Source organism: Gorilla gorilla, chromosome 17, assembly GCF_029281585.2.
Source record: "Gorilla gorilla gorilla isolate KB3781 chromosome 17, NHGRI_mGorGor1-v2.1_pri, whole genome shotgun sequence".
NCBI classification, from domain to species: domain Eukaryota; kingdom Metazoa; phylum Chordata; class Mammalia; order Primates; family Hominidae; genus Gorilla; species Gorilla gorilla.
The window spans coordinates 52,881,850-52,902,879 of NC_073241.2; the positions used below are offsets into that span (position 1 = coordinate 52,881,850).

General features: G+C 45.4%; 1 protein-coding gene across 5 annotated transcripts in view; it reads right to left on the minus strand.

The window, feature by feature from the left end:
• ANKRD29 (ankyrin repeat domain 29) overlaps positions 1–16,089 on the minus strand; it is a 64,221-nt gene extending 48,132 nt beyond the window's left edge. For 2 of the 5 annotated variants that reach the window (XR_002003522.4, XM_019014320.4), the window contains exons 1-2: positions 15,832–16,051; positions 2,514–2,624 (exon numbers count right to left, since the gene is read on the minus strand). Coding sequence is in view for 4 of the 5 variants with exons in the window: in XM_019014320.4 (XP_018869865.3) it covers positions 2,514–2,624; positions 15,832–15,852 (132 nt within the window). In the remaining variant the exon portion in view is untranslated. Of the gene's footprint in view, positions 1–2,505; positions 2,625–15,831 lie in introns of all 5 variants that reach the window. The other 3 variants (XM_019014319.4, XM_019014321.4, XM_063699123.1) reach the window with 3 other exon arrangements.
• Positions 16,090–21,030: the final 4,941 nt, after the last annotated feature.

A 21,030-nucleotide genomic window follows, 5' to 3' on the forward strand; every position in this document is an offset into this window, starting at 1 on the left:
TCTCATTTTATGATTCCTATTAAATGATTCCTGAGCCAAAACATTACTATTAATGCAAAAGAAAAATTAAATGGTACCATCTGATTTTCCATATTTAAGAGTCTTCATCTTCAAAATGATTCAGGTGAAGATGTATGGCACCAGGTGAAATGAGAGACTAGAGAGTTGAGAGTCAGGAGCTGTGGGGGCTAAACCCAGGTAGCTGTCACTGACCAACAGTGTAACCTGGGCAAGTTGCTTACAATTACTTGGGCTCATTTATTTCATTTTTAAAATGAGCGGTTGGATGGGATGATCACCAAAGTCTGTCCCAGCTTTAAGATTCAAGGACTTGAGGTGTACCATGTGATATGGACCCTTCAAATTGAAGTGGGCATTTGCAGTTTGACTTACAGGTGTTTTCAAGCACTTGAAATTGTAATCTTAGCTACCACCTCTGCATATTCAGCAACCTGCTGCTCAGAAGTGGATGATGAGGGAGACAGGTGACTCTGCACACAGGGGAGGCTCATTAGGTATAGGGTAATTAAGTGAATTTCGGAGGCTTCGTGTTATTTTCATCTACGGGATTTTGTAGGAAGGCAGTATTGCTGAGTAGTCACTGACAGTATGATCTTGGGCACATCATGTAACCCTTCAGTCTCATTCTCTTCATCTGAAATATGGGGGAATAATAAAAGTATCCACCTGATTAAATTAGTGAATGAGATAAGTCAGGCAATATGGTTAACATAGTAATGGTAGATATTCGTTCAGTAAGTGTTAGATATTAAAATAACATTATGATAATTCAATGTTAGGCTGTCATCTGGCTTTTGTTGACTTCTGTCAATGGCCATGCTAGTTTTGTGACAGTCTTGTTGGCTTTATGTAAAAAGTACCGGTAAAGTAACGAAGTAACGAGGTAACAAAAAGCTAATGGCTTCTTAGTGGTGCTCTATGGTATTTTTTTTTTTTTTTTTTTTTTTTGAGTCGAAGTCTCGCTCTTGTCTCCCAGGCTGGAGTGGGATGGCACGATCTCAGCTCACTGCAACCCCCGCCTCCCAGGTTCAAGTGATTCTCCTGCCTCAGCTTCCTGAGTAGCTGGGATTACAGGCGCCTGCCACCACGCCCAGCTAATTTTTGTATTTTTAGTAGAGGCGGGTTTCACCGTGTTGGCCACGGTGACAACTGGTGTTTCTGCACCACAGTTTTCCCACTGTGATGTAGGAACCAGCCCCGTAAAACCCAAATAAGACCAAGATGGCCAGTTCACAGATGCCCAAGACCTGACAGCAGCCCGAGTTCTGGCAAGGAACAGATGGTACATTCAAACTGGGATAACTGGAAGAAAGTGTAATAAAGAGACTATTAAGCTGAGGCCTGGGCATAGGGCATCTACAAAGAACAGCACAGTACTGGGATCTAGGAACAGTGGGGGTCCATGACCAGCTGAGGCCTGAAGGTGCCAGGGGAAAGGAGCGGCTCCCAGGATGCAGAGAACAGTGGGGCACTGCTGCCAGACAGAAACAGGGAGGGCGGTGGGCTCCCTGATGTCCCTCTCCTCCTACCCTCTGACTCCTGCAGATGCTCCTATGGGCCAAACACAACTGGAGGCCAGAGGAAAGCGAGTCTGCTGGAGCAGTACATACAGTTCAGACGGTGGGACTAAGAGCGAGAAGGGTGTGGAGTGGGTCTGGAGGTGTAACCAAAGATATCCCGTAAACCAAAGATATCCTGCTGTGATGCCCCCACGGGGCCAACTAGGGCAAACTGCTATTTCACTTTTGGGCTTGTGGTAGATTTCAAATTTGTACAATAAAAGCTGGAAATGGCACACCCTGTTTTCAGGAAAACAAAGCTCCTTTGAAACATTTTTATTCAAATCCCAAAATCAAAACATCATTGCTCGCTCCCTTTCCTCACTGGAGGTCCTCTTGGTCCCAGAGATGAGAAGTCTTGCTGAGGACAGAAAAACGATTGCCTCTAGCTGGGGATGGAAAGGCTCTCTAAGTGGTATCTGCCGGTGGGCAGTAGTATCTATTTTTGTTTCCCTTTTTAAATTGCCAATTAGTGTATTTATGTTTGCAAGAGGTAATGAAAGGATAAAAGCCTGGGGGAGGCTTCAATTTTTGTTTTCTCATCCTTGTAGAAGAAACATAACGCCCACATCCATGGCAGCCCACTTGTGCTCTAAATTATCTCCATCTTTTCATGAAAGTGGTTGGCTTGAATTCTTTCACTAAACAGGCTTTTCTTCTTGTAATCTGCCAATTCTGATTCCCAGTGAAGTGCCTCCTTCCCTATTGTGGTTGCCTTCTGTTTTATGCATTTCATTGTTTCCTTTTCTTTCTGACTTCCCCCAGCATGTTTTTAAGTTCACCACAGTACCTTGGATGTTTTAAAAAGGATAAAGCAAGCAAACACATGAAAAAGTAAATAAGCACTGTAAAGGGGAATGTATTCCTGAGGTGCTCCTGTGCCCACAGAGGGCAATGGTGCACGCTGGGCATGCATCTACCGAACCATCGTACGCTGTCTCTGCAGTCCACGTCCACCCGGCCGCTGTTCAACAGCAGCTTCAGCAGCGCCAGGTTTCCTCTCCTGGCTGCCCAGAATGCAGCATTGGCAAGTGGAGTTTCCTTCTGCAAGAACAAAATGAAACAGGATCTTAAAATTGATGTCAGTTAACATGACTGCTGCTATGCACATAGATAATAACATTCAGAAAGAAGAACATCCAGATGTGTTGCATCATTTGAAAGATTGCTCCGCCAGCAATAGACAACTGTAATAACAGAATGAACTCTGTTGGATTCCAGACACCTGAGCCATCACATGGCTATGAAGAGCAGTGTTGTTGATAATCCAGCACTATTAATAACCTATTTCCCACTAATGTTCTCACTTTCCTGCCTCTGTTGTGTTTTTGTTCACCCAGTTTCCTTTTTGCTTGAAATGAATTTTCCTCCATCCTTCAAGGCCAAGGCTCTGCTCAAATGCTATTTCCTCCCGGAAACATTCCAAATCTTTCCTCACCTCTAAGTGGGGCAAAATTTCTCCCAATTCTGACCTCTCAGAGGAGTTTACCTGCCCTTTTCCTAAGCCCTCAATGCTTTCTATCTGATTCCAACTACCTGTGTGAATGTTTCACTTTCCCTCCACCTAATTTTCTTTGTTTGTTTGTTTGTTTTGTTTTTGAGACGGAGTCTCACTCTGTCGCCAGGCTGGAGTGCAGTGGTGTGATCTTGGCTCACTGCAACCTCCCCTTCCTGGGTTCAAGTGATTCTCCTGCTTCAGCCTTCTGAGTAGCTGGGACTACAGGCGTGCGCCACCATGCCCAGCTAATTTTTGAATTTTTAGTAGAGACAGAGTTTCACCATGTTGGCCAGGATGGTCTTGTACTCTTGACCTCGTGATCCTCCCGCCTCGGCCTCCCAAAGTGCTGGGATTACAGGTGTGAGCCACCGTGCCCGGCCCCTCCATCTAATTTTCTTTGCTTCAGCTGGAACTTGCCAGAGGTTTGACTTGAGAACAAGGAACTTAGGGCAAATAATGCCATTACATGTCCTCGTATGGATCCTTCACTCCACTGTTGGATCATTTTGTTTGTTTGAGACAGGGACTCACTCTGCTGCCCAGGCTGGAGTGCAGTGGCATAGTTATGGCTCACTGCAGCCTCGACCTCTCAGGCTCAAGCCATCCTCCCACCTCAGCATCCTGAGTAGCTGAGACAACAGGCACAGGCCACCATGCCCGGCTAATTATTTTATTTTTTGTAGAGAGGTTCTCGCTGTGTGGCCTAGGCTGGTCTTGAACTCCTGGGCTCAAGCAATCTACCCACCTCAGCCTCCCAAAGTGCTGGGATTACAGGCGTGAGCCACTGCACTGGGCCTACTGGGTTATTTTAAAGCTACAAAGTTAATTTTGGAGCCATACCTATGGAAAGCATGGAAGTGGAAAACAGGTCTTCCAAATGGGTGGCAGAGCTGACTGCAGTACAATCTTCTTCTCTAAAATAATTGATATGAGTTTGTAGAGAACAGTCGACGAGAGGGAGGAACTGGCTTTGGGACCAGACAGCTCACCCCAGCCCTGGACAAGTAAGTTGGCCCTTGGGAATCTCAGTTTCCTCTTGCTTAGATGGAGATCACAGTACCTGCCTTGAAGTTGACGGTATTAAATGATGCTGATTTTTGCCTAATATTGTACCCAACACACCATAAATGCTGATTAAGTGCCAGTTTCCTTTCCTCTATTTACTTTTCTTTACGAAGTCAGAATCAATAGGCAAAATTAAATCCAGAGTATTGGTACTAATAAACAATTTTGATGGTCTTAGGAAATTTTATAAAAGTATTCACATCGTTTAATAAAAGCATTTTTTGTGAGTGGGTTTAAAACATCTACGCGACTCAAAAGGCCTTTTGCGTAATATGCCTTTTAAATATATTGATATCGTATTAAATACAGTGCTTTTTCTAAGCTCAAAAGAAAATACCAACAATTTCAGCCACTCAACAAGCCCTCTAAAATGAAAGGACAGTGGCAGCAGTATTTGTGGGTGTGAGGATTTCATTTCAGAAGTCCTTCAGCACATACACAGGCGTATGCCCTTGTGCATACCTGAATGAGAGAATGGCAGGGTGGAGAGTGATAAGCTAACAGCAAACATACTTTGAATAGTTTCCTGGCTCATTTAGAAGGAAAAAAAATCACCTCCAATTTCAGATGAACAATTTGCCTTTCCTGAACGTGTAAATTTTGCTGTCCTGGAGTTTTCAAGGCAAACTGCAACCATGGTTTTCACACCAGCGTTGCAGCTTAGGCACCAGGCTGGGTCTAATTTGTTCCAGCTGTCAGTAACTAGGCAAAGAAATGGCAAGGGAGGTTTGACCTGTATAATGAATCATGAAACAAAGCCTTTTAACAAAGAGATTGCACAAGGCCAAAATGAAGTCTGGGAGGGTGAATCAGGCAGACAATGTAATATGCACCAGGGAACAGCTCTGCTAGCTTTTCCTGAAAGGTAAACACACAAGAATGATAAACTGTAATTCATTTTCAGGGACCCTGTCATTTCACTTTAACCCCAAATACCTTCAAAAGACCATCTGCAAACAGCAAGTGTCTATTGTCATAACAAGATCTCTAGTCGGGGCCTCTCCTCCCTTTAGGATGGTCTTGGGGATTCCTCTCCAGCTGGGCTGGCCATCCTGGTTTTCTATAAGGTTCTAAAAACCGAGCTTTGTGAAAAGCTATAAATATTTCATTTTCCTTCAAGGGCTTAATTTACTAAGAGGCAGCAACAGTGGGAATGGGAAGATTAGACAGACCGGAGACATTTTAAGGAGCTAAACTGCACAGCCTTGGTCTGTGATTGTATGTGCAGGAGAGGAGGGAATAGGAAAGTGGATTGACTCCTGATTTCTGGTTCCAGTGCCTGGCTGATCTTGGTGCCAATTCATGAAGATTGGAAACACCGTATGAAGGACAGGCTTTGGAAAAAAATGATGAGTTCAGGGTTGGACATGGTGGGTTTCAAGTGCCTATGGGGCATCTAGGGTGGCAATGTCTAGCAAAGAAATGGGCAGGTGCTCCTGTCACCCTATGGCCGGCACATTTACTGGAGGTCAGGAATCTTGAGCTAATGCTCACTCAGTGCAAAGTGCTTACTCGGGACCACGTGGCGTATCTTCTGCATACACTAGCTTATTTCATCCTCATCCTTGCTCAGTGAAGTGGGCACTGGGACGATCCCATTTTACAGATGAGGAAAGTGAGAAATGGCAAGTCAGGCTTCAGCAACAGGCAGTCTCTTGCTTGAGGCTGCCCTTTAACTCCCCATCACACTGTTCTGCCTCCTGTGGAATTCTTCTGTGGATAGCAAGGAGTAAGGCAGCAGTGACCCCCGGTGACCTCCTTCCTATCCTCCATCCCAAGCTCCTCTCCGGCTAAGATGGAAAGTCCCCAACCTTCCTTCTGTTTGGGGTCTATACACATCACATTCCCTGGATAACTTCCAAATCTCCTCTCAGTATGATATGCACACAATCATAAATGGTGTGGAGAGAGATGGGGCCAGTCCTCTAGCCTTTCAAGGAGACAGTGCACGTGAAAATACATCACAGAAACTGTAAAGCACTTTACCAAGCATGCTATTACTATTCCACCTCTTTCTTGATTTTTCTGATCTCTATAATAAAACCAAGGAGCTTCTCTCAGGCTTGCTGGTTCCAACTTTATAAGTAACAGCAAGGACAACTAAGTTGAGATCTTGCTCTGTATCAGGCAGTGTGCTAAACAATTTACTGCTTTAACTCATTTAATTCCAGGAGCAGCCCCATGAGGTAGTACAGTCATGTAATATGTAATGATAGGCTGCATATATGATAGTGGCCCCCTAAGATTATGATACCATTTTTTTACTGTACTTTTCTACATTTACATGTGTTTAGATATGCAAATGCTCACCACTGTGTAACAATTGCCTACAGTATTCCATTCAGGAGCATGCTATAGAGTTTTGTCACCCAGGAGCAATAGGCTACACCATAGAGCCTAGGTGTGCAGTCGGCTACACTCTCTACGTCTGTAGTAAGTGCACTCTATGATGTTTGCGCAATGAAAGAATAACCTAACGTGCATTTCTCAGAACGTGTCCTTGTTGTTAAGTAATGTATGATTGATATGATTATTCCCATTTTTTCTTTTTTTTTAAGATGGAGTCTCACTCTGTCACCCAGGCTCGAGTGCAGTGCCATGATCTCGGCTCACTATAACCTCCGTCTCCTGGGTTCAAGCGATTCTTCTGCCTCAGCCTCCCGAGTAGCTGGGATTACAGGCACCTGCCACTACGCCCGGCTAATTTTTGTATTATTAGTAGAGATGGGTTTTCACCATATTGGCCAGGCTGATCTCGAACTCCTGACCTTGTGATCCACCCATCTTGGCCTCCCAAAGTGCTAGGATTACAGGCGTGAGCCACCGCACCTGGCTTAGTCCCATTTTTTCTTTTATTTTTTACTTTTTAAGGGAAGGCCCCTCCCCTCCCCTCTCCTTCCCTTCCCTCTTCTCCCCTCCCCTCCCCTCTTTTATATGGAGTCTCGATCCGTTGCCCAGGCTGGAGTGCAGTGGCGCAATCTGGGCTCACTGCAACCATGCCTGACACTGACCATGCCTGGCTAATTTTTGTATTTTTGGTAGAGCTAGCGTTTTGCCACGTTGGCCAGACTGATCTCATACTCCTGGCCTCAAGTAATCCACTTGCCTCAGCCTCCCAAAGTGCTGAGATTACAGGCATGAGCCACCATGCCTGGCCTATTGTTCTTATTTTTAAGATGAGGAAATTGAGCATAGGAATGAGTTAGTCAAGGTCACGCAGTAAGGATCTTGGCTCATCCAAATAACAGAGCCGGGATTTAAATCCAAGTTTGGGCTGGGTGCGGTGTCTCACGCCTGTAATCTCAGCACTTTGGGAGGCCCAGGCGGGCAGATCATGAGGTCGAGAGATCAAAACCATCCCAGCCAACATGGTGAAACTCCATCTGTACTAAAAGTACAAAAATTAGCTGGGCATGGTGGCACGCACCTGTAGTCCCAGCTACTTGAGAGGCTGAGGCAGGAGAATTGCTTGAATCCGGGAGGCGGAGGTTGCAGTGAGCCAAGATCATACCACTGCACTCCAGCCTGGTGACAGAGCGAGACTCTGTTTCCCCACCCCCCACAAAAAATAAATAAACAAACAAACAAATAAATAAATAAATAAATAAATCCGAGTCTGGACTGGACACGGTGGCTCACGCCTGTAATCCCAAGCACTTTGGGAGGCTGAGGTAGGCAGATCATTTGAGCTCAGGAGTTCGAGACCAGTCTGGCCAACAACGCGAAACCCTGTTTCTACTAAAAATACAAAAATTAGCTGGGTGTGACAGTCCACACGTGTAATCCCAGCTACTCGGGAGGCTGCGGCAAGGAATTGCTTGAACCTGGGAGGTGGAGGTTGCAGTGAAGCAAGATGGCGCCACTGCACTCCAACCTGGGTGACAGAGCAAGACTCTGTCTCATAAAAAAAAAAAAAGTCTGATAGTCTGTTTGGGTCCAGAGTCTGAGATCTTACATTTTACACCTCGTAGAAAATTGAGTGTAAGCTTCCACATTTGTCATATTTTCTTCTCTCCCTACTTGCCCCCTTCCATTTACTGTCAGAATTTTGGCTAATACACTGCTCATCTGTACACTTCCAGAAATTGTACAGGAAGGAAGGGGAGAGGAAACACAGAGGAAAATTTATTTGTACAGAACTGGAATTCTAATTAAAAGCTAAGAGGGGGTAGAAATTTAAACTATTAGTTTAAAAAAGTTTAGAGTAATGTGGACTTCAATCGTACACTTATTCATTCAATCAAGAGAATATCAGCTCTACTCAATAATGAATTTCTATGATATTAGAGGTGACATAAAATAAAGATGTAGTGATGGATTGCAAAGCTATATGCAGAAAGATGTTTTTGAGACATTACCGGCTATTCTAATCCATTGTCCCACTTTGTGCTAAGTATTTACAATTTTCAGAATGTTTAATAAACATTAAGCCTGTAAATCAAAAATAAAATTTTAAGCCCCCCCCACTGACTGAGTGGACCCCCCTCTTGGCCCAGGGGATCCCAGAGAAAACCTGAAAAGTTCAGGCCATGACAGGAAGGGAGGTCTGATATATCTCATTACACTTTACTCCCTTTGGAACTTAGGCGCAACGATTAACCAGGATTAACATTAAAATATAGTTCATAAGATTCACAAAACAGACTCTTTGTAGAATAAGATACCCACTCCAACCTGGCTGGGGTATAGTATCATATGACAGCAGACCCTGAAGGAAATATGAAATTCTTTTTTTTTCTTTTTTTTATTTTTTGAGACAGAGTCTCACTCTGTCACCCAGGCTGGAGTGCAGTGGCGTGATCTCGACTCACTGCAAGCTCTGCCTCCCGGGTTCAAGCGATTCTCCTGCCTCAGCCTCCTGAGTAGCTGGAATTACAGGCACTTGCCACAACACCTGGCTAATTTTCGTACTTTTTAGTAGAGATGGGGTTTCACTGTATTAGCCATATTGGCCAGACTGGTCTTGAACTCCTGACCTCAGGTGATCCACCCGCCTCAGCCTCCCAAAGTGCTGGGATTACAGGCGTGAGCCACCATGCCCAGCCTCCTTTTACTTTAAAAAATAATTCTCTGAGTTTCGTTTTACTTTAAAAGATAATTCTAACAAACATGTGTCTGTGTTCTCAAGCAGAAGAGATTAGGAGTTGCCAGTTGTTAAAGGAAGTTTGCTGGAGGCAAAGTGGTACCAGTGAGAAGTCACTGATAACAGCTTGACGGAAAAACCATCAAAAGTAGATGCAAAGGAGTCATGTAGTTCAGATGCAAGCAGCCCTACATACATTGATTCTGAATCATCAAGAAGAGCCTAAATTGTGACTTATAATGCTCTATTTATTCTTCCACAGACTCGTCTAACAAACCAGGGCCTTTTTACACGTAGGCTTTGGAGACCCAGAGCCTAGGGCCTATGAGTCTTTCAGGAGCCTATGAAAATGAAAAAGTTAATCTGTGTTTCCCAAATCAAAGTTAATAAATATTCAATTAAATAGCTACAAAACATAACATCCTGTCAACTTTATTAACTGCTAAATTTGGTATTCATAAAATACTGATGCCACGTGAAAATCATCTGTAGGTCTGATTTGCTCGCTGCATGAGAGTTACTGACCAACTATGTCAACTGCAGAAAAATGGACAAAAGGTAAATTAAATGAGTAACTTACAGCTAAATCATTTAAAAAGTAGTGTCACAAAATCCTTTCAAAAATTTTACAATAAAAAGTCTCTTTTATTATTGTGGCCGTGGGTGCATTTTAATATGTTTGATAGGATGGGAGGCGGAGAAAACAATGTTGCTAATGCAAATCTCAGACTGGCCTGGGACTCTGCTCTGGACAGACCTTCCCTCTGTGCCTTCTGGAAGTCCATTTCATAGTAAATCAACTCCTCTTCATCCTTTGCCTAGCGCAGAGCACTCCCTCTCTCCCTGCCTCAACCTCCCCAGTGCCTGCTCCCGGTGGAAGCAAGGCCTTCTCCCACATCAGCACTGCAGTGAATAGGCCCACCTGGCTTCCAGGCCACTGCCCCTCCATCAGGGGTACAAATCTCTGCTCCTTCAAGACTCAGGTCGTCCCACCTTCCCATCCTCTACCTCACCTCACCTGGCAGTTGTCACCTCCTTATCATTCACCACCTGATCATTCTTCCTTATTCATGGAAAACGTTGGCACCTGGCTTGGCAGCCTCCTTTCTACCTACCCCAAATCCTGACTTCATCTTGGGCTTCACTTTACAAAACATCCACACTCAACCTCACCTCCTTTCCCTTTACCCCAATGGGAGAGGTTTCCTTCTGCCATTCTAGCTAATTCCACAGCGAATGGAGCCCAACTCAGGCTCACCGCCCTCAACTCCCTGAGAAATTCAGTCACTCAGCAAAATCATCGCCAAGCCTTCTCCTCATTCCCTATTATGATTTAAAAATACTTAAAAAAATTGAGATATAATCTACATACATAAAATTCATCCTTTCAAAGTATACAATCCAGTGGGTTTTGGTGCAATCATAAGGTTGCACAACCATCACCACTATCTATTCCAGATTATCTACCCATCAACAATCACTCCCCATCCCCTCCTCTTCCCCAGCCCCTGGCAACCACTAATTAACTTTCTGTCTCTATGGATTTGCCGATTTTGCACATTGTGTATAAATGGAATCATACACTATATGGCATTTTGTGTCTGGTTTCCTTCACTGAATATGTTTTTAAGTTTCATCTATGTTGTAGCATGCATTAGTGCTTCATTCCTTTTTATGGCTGAATGATAGTCCATTGTACAGATTACCATGTTATGGACTAAATGCTTGTGTTCCTCCCCAAATTCATATGTTGAAGCCCTAACCACCAATGTCTTGCGAGCCCAATCCCCTGCCCGAGTTGGTCCAGAAAGCAGGACCCACCACTCAGTGAGTTCAGAAGGCAAAGCACTGAACCAAAGAGGATTATTCTCAAACTTTAAGTTCTAATAATATTTGCCTTGCTAGGTATTGGACTTGCTTGTGACCTGTCATTCCTTTCTTCCAATTTCTCCCTTTTGGGGTGGAAACATGTATATCCTATGCCTGTCCCACTGTCATATTTTAGAACCACAAAACTTGTTTGAGGACTAGGCATGGTGGCTCACACCTGTAATCCCAACACTTTGGGAGGCCAAAGCAGGAGGATTGCTTGAGTCCAGGAGTCTGAGATCAGCCTGGGCAACACAGGGAGACCCCTATCTCTACAAAAAATAAAAAATATTAGCCAAGCATGGTGGTGCAAGCCTGTAGTCCCAGCTACTCGGGAGACTGAGGCAGGAGGATCACTTGAGCCCAGGAGGTCAAGGCTGTAGTGAATCGTGATTGTGCCAGCCTGGGCAGGCGACAGAGTGAGACCCTGTCTCAAAACAAAAGCAAAAACAACAACAACAAAAAACTTGTGTGATTTCACAGGCTCACAGCTAGAGAAGAATTTCACTTGGGATGAATCATACCTTGAGTCTTACCCAATATCTGATTTAGATAGTTAGATGAGACTGTGGATTTTAGAGTTGAGGCTGGAACTAGCTAAAACTTTGGGGACTGTTGGGATGGAATGAATATATGTTGCACGCAAGACAGACATGCCAGGAGGACAGGGGCTGAGGACTGAATGTTTGCATCCCCCCAAAAATTCATGTGTTCAAGTCCTAATGCCCAGTGTGATGATTTTAGGAGGAGCAGTCTTCGGGAGTCAATTAAGTTTAAAAGAGGTTGTGAAGGTATAGCCCCCATGATGGAATTAATGCCCTTAAAAGAATTAGAGACACCAGGGCTTTCTCTCTTGGTCATGAGAGGAAACAGGGCATGCACAGGTGGCCATCTGAAAGTCAGGAAAAGAGCCCTCACCAGCCACCTTGATCTCAAGACTTCCTAGCTCCAGAACTGTGAGAAATAAATGTCTGTTGTTTAAGCCTCCCTATCTATGGTATTTATAATATAAAACACTTTTTTTTGTTTGTTTTGAGACAGAGTCTCACTCTGTCACCCAGGCTGGAGTGCAGTGGTATGATCTTGGCTCACTGCAACCTCCGTCTCTAGGGTTCAAGTGATTTTCCTGCCTCAGCCTCCCCAGTAGCTGGGATTACAGGCACCCGCCATGACGTCCAGCTAATTTTTGTATTTTTAGTAGAGACGGGGTTTCACCACGTTGGCCAGGCTGGTCTTAAACTCCCGACTTCAGGTGATCCGCCACAGCTTCCCAAAGTGCTGGGATTACAGGGATGAGCCACTGTGCCTGGCCCACATTTTGTTTTTATCATCAGTTTATGGACATTTGGATTGTTTCCACTTTCTGGCTATTATGAATACTATTGCTATAGATCTTTATGTTCAAGTTTTTGTGTGAACACGTTTTCATTTCTCTTGGGTATATTCCTAGTAGTGAAATTGCTGGGTCATGTGGTAACTCTATATTTAACTTTTTGAGGCTGGGTGTGGTGGCTCATGCCTGTAATCCCAGCACTTTGGAAGTCTGAGGCAGGTGAATCACGAGGTCAAGAGATCGAGACCATCCTGGCCAACATGGTGAAACCTGGTCTCTACTAAAAATACAAAAATTAGCTGGGCATGGTGGCACATGCCTGTAGTCTCAGTGACTCAGGAGGCTGAGGCAGGAGAATTGCTTGAACCCAGGAGGCAGAGGTTGCGGTGAGCTGAGATCGTGCCACTGTACTCCAGCCTGACGACAGAGTGAGACTCCATCTCAAAAAAGACAAAAAAACAAAAAACAAACAAACAAAACTTTTTGAAGAAAGACAAGCATGGTTTTAAAAACGACTGCATCGGCTGGGCACGGTGGCCCACGCCTATAATCCCAGCACTCTGGGAGGCTGAGGCAGGCAGATTACCTGAGGTCAGGAGTTCAAGACCAGCCTGGCCAACATTATGAAACCCCGTCTCTACTAAAAATGCAAAAATTAGCCGGGCGTGGTGGCACATGCCTGTAATCCCAGCATGCCTGTAATCTCGGGAGGCTGAGGCAGGAGAATTGCTGGAGCCTGGGAGGCAGAAGTTGCAGTGAGCTGAGATCGTGCCATTGCACTCCAGCCTGGCTGACAGAGTGAGACTCTGTCTCAAAAAAATAAAAAATAAAAATAAAAATGACTGCATCACTTCATACTCCTACCAGCAATGCATGCAGATTCAATTTCTCCACATCCTTGCCAACATTCGTCATTGTCTTGCTGATTAAAGCCATCCTAGCGGGTATGAAGTGGTATCTCATTACAGTTTTGTATTTGCATTTCCAAGACCATGGCTAATAATGTTAAGCATCTTTTCAGGTGCTTACGGGCCATTTGTAAACTTCTTGGGAGAAATGTCTATTCATATGTCCACTTTAAAATTAGGCTTCATTTGTCTTTTTATTGTTGAAGTGCCTATCATCATTTAAAGATGCTCAAGTCTCTACCATTTTAAAGCAAACAAACACTTGGTCAATTCCAGATCCTTGCTGCAGCCACTGCCTTTTAAAAAGAATCTCTGGGTTGGGTGCCGTGGCTCATGCCTCTAATCCCAGCACTTTGGGAGGCTGAGGCGGGCGATCACGTGAGGTCAGGAGTTCGAGACCAGGCTGGCCAACATGGCGAAACCCCGTCTCTACTAAAATTACAAAAAATTAGCTGGGCTTGGTGGCAGGCACCTGTAATCCCAGCTACTCAGGAGGCTGAGCCAGGAGAATCGCTTGAACCCGAGAGGCAGAGGTTGCAGTGAGCCAAGATTGCGCCACTGCACTCCAGCCTGGGTGACAAGAGCAAGACTTTGTCCAAACAAACAAACAAACAAACAAACAAACAAAAATCTGTTTCTTGAAGAATTTCTTGAAAGAGTTCTCCACACTTGTGGATTCTACCCACTCTCTTTCAAGCTATTGCAATCTGGATCCTGATCCTAACACCACTGAAAGTGCTCTTGGCAAGGTCACCAGTGCCTATTCTGTCACTAAATCCAATGGACTTTTCAATTCTTTGTTTATTTGATTTCCCCGTGGCATTAATAAACATCAAGGTCCTCTTCATCTTTGTTGAAAGATTAGAGATGCTTGGTGTAAGTGACAGCACATGCTTCTGAGTTTTCTCATTCGTCTCTGGCTGCTCTTTCTCAAATCTTCTTCAAGATTTTGTCCTCAGTCCTCTTATTTTCCACCTTTATATGGTTCCACTGGGCAATCATGTTCATTCCCATGGGTGCCTACTTAACACTGCTGACTCCTAAATCTCATCTCTAGCTGCTGCCCAGAATTGCTTCCTGGGATCGAGGAGAGTATATCTGTCTAATCAACATCTCTGCTTGGATTCCCATCTATCCTCAAAATTTATCCCAAACCAAACGTTTTATCTTTATCTCTCTTGCCTTCCCTACTGAATTATGCCGATTTAAAACTTTTAAAGTCGGCCGGGCGTAGTGGCTCACGCCTTTAACCCCAGCACTTTGGGAGGCCAAGGCGGGTGGATCACCTGAGGTCAGGAGTTCGAGACCAGCCTCGCCAACATGGCAGAACCCCGTCTCTACTAAAAATACAAAAAAATTAGCTGGGCGTGGTGGCGCACGCCTGTAATCCCAGCTACTCTGGAAGGTGAGGAAGGAGAAATAGCTTGAACCCGGGAGGCGGAAGTTGCAGTGAGCTGAGATCACACCATTGCACTCCAGCCTGGGCAACAAGAGCGAAACTCCGTCTCAGGAAAAAAAAACTTGAAAGTCATTCACATTCGTCTGCTTTGTTCCATTCTCACCACCTATGCACTGGTCCAGTACCATTTCTTAAAAAGATGACAACATCTTCCAGCTCCAACCCTCTTCTCCAAACCTAGCCAGAGATCTTTGCAACATGCACATCTCGCCATGTCACTCCTCTGCTTACATGAGCTATTGTCGGCAACGGGATTACAGTGGCTTAGGAGTCAGACACACCTGGGTTTCAGTCTTAACACCATAACTTATTGGCTGCAAAACCGTGGGTGAGTTAATTTCTCTATATCTTAGTTTTCTCATTTGAAAAAAAAAAAAAAAAAGAGCCACGAAGAGCACCTCCCACAGGTCTCCCCCAGGGTTGAGACCATACACATCATGTCCTTGGTTCAGTCAGGCACATTTGAACTGTTTAATACATTTTAACTACTATTTTTATTAAACCCTTTCAATCGAGGCAAATCAACCTCTTTCATCCTAAAATGTGGGGATTAGATGGAATGACTTTAATCAACTCTTTTGAGACAAGACACCTTTGGACCCTGAAGCCTCCCTGGGTGCTGGCCACCCCTCCGGGGAGGAGGCATCCGTGGGTGCAGCTGGTACTCCTGCATGAGGACGCAGAGGGTCAGGGTCGGGGACTCCTTCTGCTGCAGGACAGCGCTGACCCCAGGCTTCTTCCCCGCCCCCGACCTGTTACCCGGCGACAGTCCCCGCCGCCCCGTCGCCGGGCACAGACTCAGCCGATCCACAGCCATGAGTGCGAAGCCTCTCAGGCAGGGAAGGCAGGCAAACCTCAAACCCACAGGGCGCACCCAGCCCCGCCGCTTCCTCCCGGGCCTCGCCCGCAGCTGGAGGAGAGAGGAAGGAGGAGGCAGCGGGCAGCGGGCAGCGGGCAGCGCCCACCCCACCCGACCCCGCGGGCCCGGCCGCCCGAGCCCGGCCCCAGCCCCGACCCCGGAGTCCCAGTCGTTCACCTTGAAGGACATCCTGCACATGTCCGCGGCCGCCCGAGCGGGAGCCGGCGCGCTTTGGGCCCGGTGCGCCTTGTCCTCCCTGGCCCTTCACTCTCCCGCGGCTCTCGGCGTTCCGCAGAGGGGCGGCCTCCGACGCCGCGCGCTCCCGCCGCCCGGCCCGGCAGCAGCCGCCGCACACAGGGCCGGGCCGAAGGGGCGGCGCGGGGGCGCGCTCCGCTCGCGCGCGCGCACACTACACATGGGGTGTCGCGTGGACGCGCTCCAGGACCTGCCACACACGCGCGTGCACAAACACCCCAAACTCCGCACGCACTGTGCACTTTCCACACACGTCCACACTTCCACACTCACTCGTCCACACACACACTCCAAACTCCACACACATTGTGCATACGCTCCACATTCCACACACACAGAGGTTCCACACACACTTTCCACACTCACGCCCACTCACCCGCATGTACTCACACACAAACTCCATACATATCCTCCCAAATAGACTGGTCTGCCCCAGAGGATTCCCAACCTTCATTACAGCACAAATATTATAATGATGTAAAAATGAAGCTTGAGGAAAAAATTCATCCAATAGCTATTTTCGTTATAATTTCTTTCTTGGTTTCCTGAGAAACTTTTTTCTCCTGGGGAAAATATCTAGGAAACAAACCTTTTGATTGTACAAACAATAAGTGGTCTTTTCCTTTTTGAAGGGCAAAGGCCAATTTTGGAACAGACTCGTACCCCTCCTCCTCCTCCTCGTTATTAATCCAGCAGTTCCCTCCTCCTCTGGGTCTGATGCTGCAGCCCTGGAGTACTGCAGTATGTGTGTCCACTCCTGCTGCCTGCCCAGGATTGGTTTGGGCGAAGTAAAACTGGGAGTTTTAAGTATAAACGGCAACAACAGCTCTTTGAGAGCATTTTAGAAAAGTGAAAGTAAAAAAGTAGCCCAGGCATAGTGGCTCAAGCCTATAATCTCAACTCTTTGGGAGGCCAAAGGCGGGCAGATCACTTGAGTCCAGGAGTTCGAGATCAGACTGGGCAACATGGCAAAACTCTATCTCTACTAAAAATACAAAAATTAGCCAGGCGTGATGGTGCGCACCTGTAGTCCCAGCTACTCGGGAGGCTGAGGTGGGAGGATCGCTTGAACCTGGGAGGTTGAGGCTGCAGTGAGCCAAGATTCGGTCACTGCACTCCAGCCTGGGCAACAGAGCAAGACTCTGCCTCAAAAATAAAAATAAAAACAAAACAAAAAATAGTATAAAAGTGGATGTCTTACCCCCTCAAACTATGAGAATCCACTCATTCATTCTCCCCCTCCTTCCCTCTTCTCAATTAAATTTGTAACGAATATTTAATTTAAAAGGTAAAAAACAATTACAAATAAAAGTTAATAATAAAAATTAAAATGTTTAACCTTCATGGATAAATTGTATTACTTTGTGCTTAAAACAACTTTAAATTAAAAACATTCTGAACTTTTATAGAAAATTCCAATTTTAAAAATAAGGACTCTAAACATTTTCCTTGCCTTGAGTGCCTATAAATGACACAGTTTTTAAGTTGCCACACAACATTATTATATAAAAATCAAGCATCAGAGGTTTTGCTTTAATAGTTTTTTGTTTGTTTGTTTTTTCTTCTCAGACGGAGTTTCGCTCTTTTGCCCAGGCTGAAGTGAAGTGGCATGATCCTGGCTCACTGCAACCTCCACCCCCCGGGGTTCAAGCAATTCTCCTGCCTCAGCCTCTCGAGTAGCTGGTATTATAGGCGCCTGTCACCGTGCCCATCTAATTTTTGTATTTTTAGTAGAGACAGGGTTTCGCCATGTTGGCCAGGCTGGTCTCGAACTACTGACCTCAGGTGATCCACCTGGTTCGGCCTCCCAAGGTGCTAGGATTACAAACGTGAGCCACCGCGCCTGGTCTGCTTTAATAGTTTTGATAAATAAAAGGGAGAAAGGAAAGAACTAATATTTTGAGTGTTTTCTAGGTACAAGGTGCTTTCCTTATAAACATTTTATGGGGTGAGTATTAACCCATTCCACGGATGAAAAAACTAAGATTCTGAGAGATTGGAGTAATTTGCTAATAAGTGATAGGGCTAGGTGTTTGTCTAGCTCCAAAGCCTGTTTCCTTTCCGTTACACTTGAGCTCAAAGTTGCTTTTCTCTGGCCAGGGTGCTGATGGGATTCTTGTCAGTCTCTAGAAAGAACGTGCCTAACACCGTCTGACACATGCAGTTAAACTCATCTTCATATAAACAGCTCTGAAATGGAACAAAGCTCTCATGGTCACAACAGGCAATTCTTTCTAAAATGGTCCACTCCGAACTTTAATAGTGACCCACCGGACCTAATACAAAATTTAATCTGCATGGCCCAGTTTTCTTATCCAAACATCTTCTCACTATCCAAACAGAGCCTCTCCATCCTTGTCATCCTGTCAAACAAAAGGGATAAAGGAAAAAACTAGTATTTTGAGTGTTTTCTAGGTACAAGGTGCTTTCCTTATAAACATTTTATGAGGTAGGTATTATACCTATTCCATAGATGAAAAAACTAAAGTTCTGAGAAAATGGAATAATTTGCTAATAAGTGATAGAGCTAGGCGTTTGTCTAGCTCCAAAATCTTATCACTGCTCTCTTCCCACTATGGCTGTCTTTTATCTCCTCTCTTTTGTCTGCCAAATCCCAACCTACCCAGGGTGTTACCCCCAGCTCAAGTTCCTCTTCCTACACCCTGGTTCTCAGTCATCTTCCTCCCAACTTTGCTGAGCTCTTGCCACGGTTCTGCTCTACACCACATCCCTCAACCCTGATTCCACAGGGTCTGGTATTGCTCTCAGTTCTACTTCTGTTGCTTTTGATTTCTTCAGCAGAGTTGAAATTCTTCAAGGTCAGGCCCCGTGTCTTATGTATCTTTTATTTTCCCCAGGGGCTAATTTACGGCTGGAGGCATGGTAGGTGGTCAAAACTTATTCATCATTGAATTAGTAAAAGAGTCAGGGGGTTGTGTTATCCAAATCTACCAAGTCAGAAGGCCCACTCTTATCCACAGACATGCATTACTCAGATGCACAGGCATTTGTGTTGATCTCAAATGAGGCCATAGTCATTGTCACCTTCTGTTCACACCAGCACAGACCTTGATGTGTTTGGCCTCTATTTTGCACTGTCCCAGTTGATGGTCCAACAGGGTTTGCCCTCGACAGAATTGAGAAGTAGGTCAATGTGGTCTACTGAGCTTTCTTTTTTTTTTCTTTTTTCTTTCTCTCTTTTTTTCAAGACGGAGTCTTGGTCTGTTACCCAGGCTGGAGTGCAGTGGCGTGATCTTGGCTCACTGCAACCTCTACCTCCCGGGTTCAAGCGATTCACCTGCCTCAGCCTCCTGAGTAGCAGGGATTACAGGCACAGGCCACCAAACCCGGCTAATTTTTGTATTCTTAATAGAGACGGGGTTTCACCATGTTGGCCAGGCTGGTCTCAAACTCTTGACCTCGTGATCTGCCAGCCTCTGCCTCCCAAAGTGCTGGGATTACAGGCATGAGCCACTGCGCCCAGCCTACTGAGCTTTCTAACTCCCTTTTTGTAATCAGGCTCCTTCATCCAACTAAGAGTTCATCCTGGACATCTTTTCTGTCTTTATTCTCTGTCTACTTCCCCATCCCACATCTTTTAAAATTTTTGTATCTATTTATTTTTTATAAGGATAGGGTCTCTGTCACCCAGGCTGGAGTGCAGTGGCAGGATCACAGCTCACTGCAGCCTGGAATTCCTGGGCTCAAGCAATGCTAATGCCTCTGCCTTCTGAGTAGCTAGGACTACAGGCACATGCCACTATACCATCTAATTTTTAAAAACATTTTTTTACAGATAGGATCTCGCTATGTTGTTCAAGCTGGTCTTGAACTCCTGGCCTCAAGCCATCCTCCCACCTCAGCCTCCCAAAGTGCTGGGATTACAGGCATGAGCCACCATGCCCAGCCCTTGTTTAATTTTTAATTTTTATTTAATTTTATTTTTTAGAGATGGGGCATCACTATGTTGCCCAAGCTGGTCATTAAGTCATAGGCTCAAGTGATCCTTGCTGTCAGCTTCCCAAAGTGCTGGCATTACAGGTGCATGCCACTATGCCCAGCTTCCACCTCACATCTCCCAGCTAGTTAGCTCCGTCTCTCCTAACCTATTCGAATTTACCCTAGATGAGGCTTCTTGCAGTGGGTACTGTAGCAGACACAGCTTGGAGTAATCTACCCAACACCCATTGCTCCCTTCCTTTCCCTATCAGAATGTCAGTTTTGCTCAGTTTTGTCCATCATACTTCCCCTGGAGATTTGCTTAAGGGGAACATAGCCCTTTGTTCCATCCAAAGTCCTCTTGTTTAGGCTGGTGATAGTGCTTGAATTAGGTGTGGGCAGGTGACAAATTCTGATCTTTGAGATGTCAGAGGAGGTGTGTTGGGGGCTTTTGAAAAAGGTTTCCTTGGTTGTAAGACATACCCAGGAGAAGATGGTCCTTCTTCCTTGGGACACTGTACTGTACAAATACAATGCCTGGAATGGCTGCAGCTACCTTGTGACCATAAGGAAAACTACCCCCTGAAGGTGGCAGAGCAGACCATGGTGTCACTAAGGCCCTGTGTTGACCAATGGGGAACTCTTATTTCTTTCTTTTTTCTTTGAGATGAAGTTTCGATCTTGTTGCCAGGCTGGAGTGAAATGGCATTATTTCAGCTCACTGTAACCTCTGCCTCCTTGGGTTCAAGCGATTCTCCTGCCTCAGCCTCCTGAGTTGCTGGGATTTCAGGCTCATGCCACCACGCCTGGCTAATTTTTGTACTTTTAGTAGAGATGGGGTTTCACCATGTTGTCCATGCTGGTCTCAAACTCCTGACTTCTTGATCTGCCCGCCTCAGCCTCCCAAAGTGCTGGGATTACAGGTGTGAGCCACCGTGCCCAGCTCACAATCTTTCTTAAGCATACAGTAACATAATGGGAATATGTATATTCTGCTCTTTACAAAGCATGATAATGTGAGCATTTCCTCCTAGCATTAACAGTTCTCTGAAAATCTGTAATTTATTTATTTATTTATTTTGAGATGAAGTTTTGCTCTTGTTGCCCAGGCTGGAGTGCAAGGGCATGATCTTGGCTCACTGCAACCTCCCCATCCCGGGTTCAAGTGATTCTCCTGTCTCA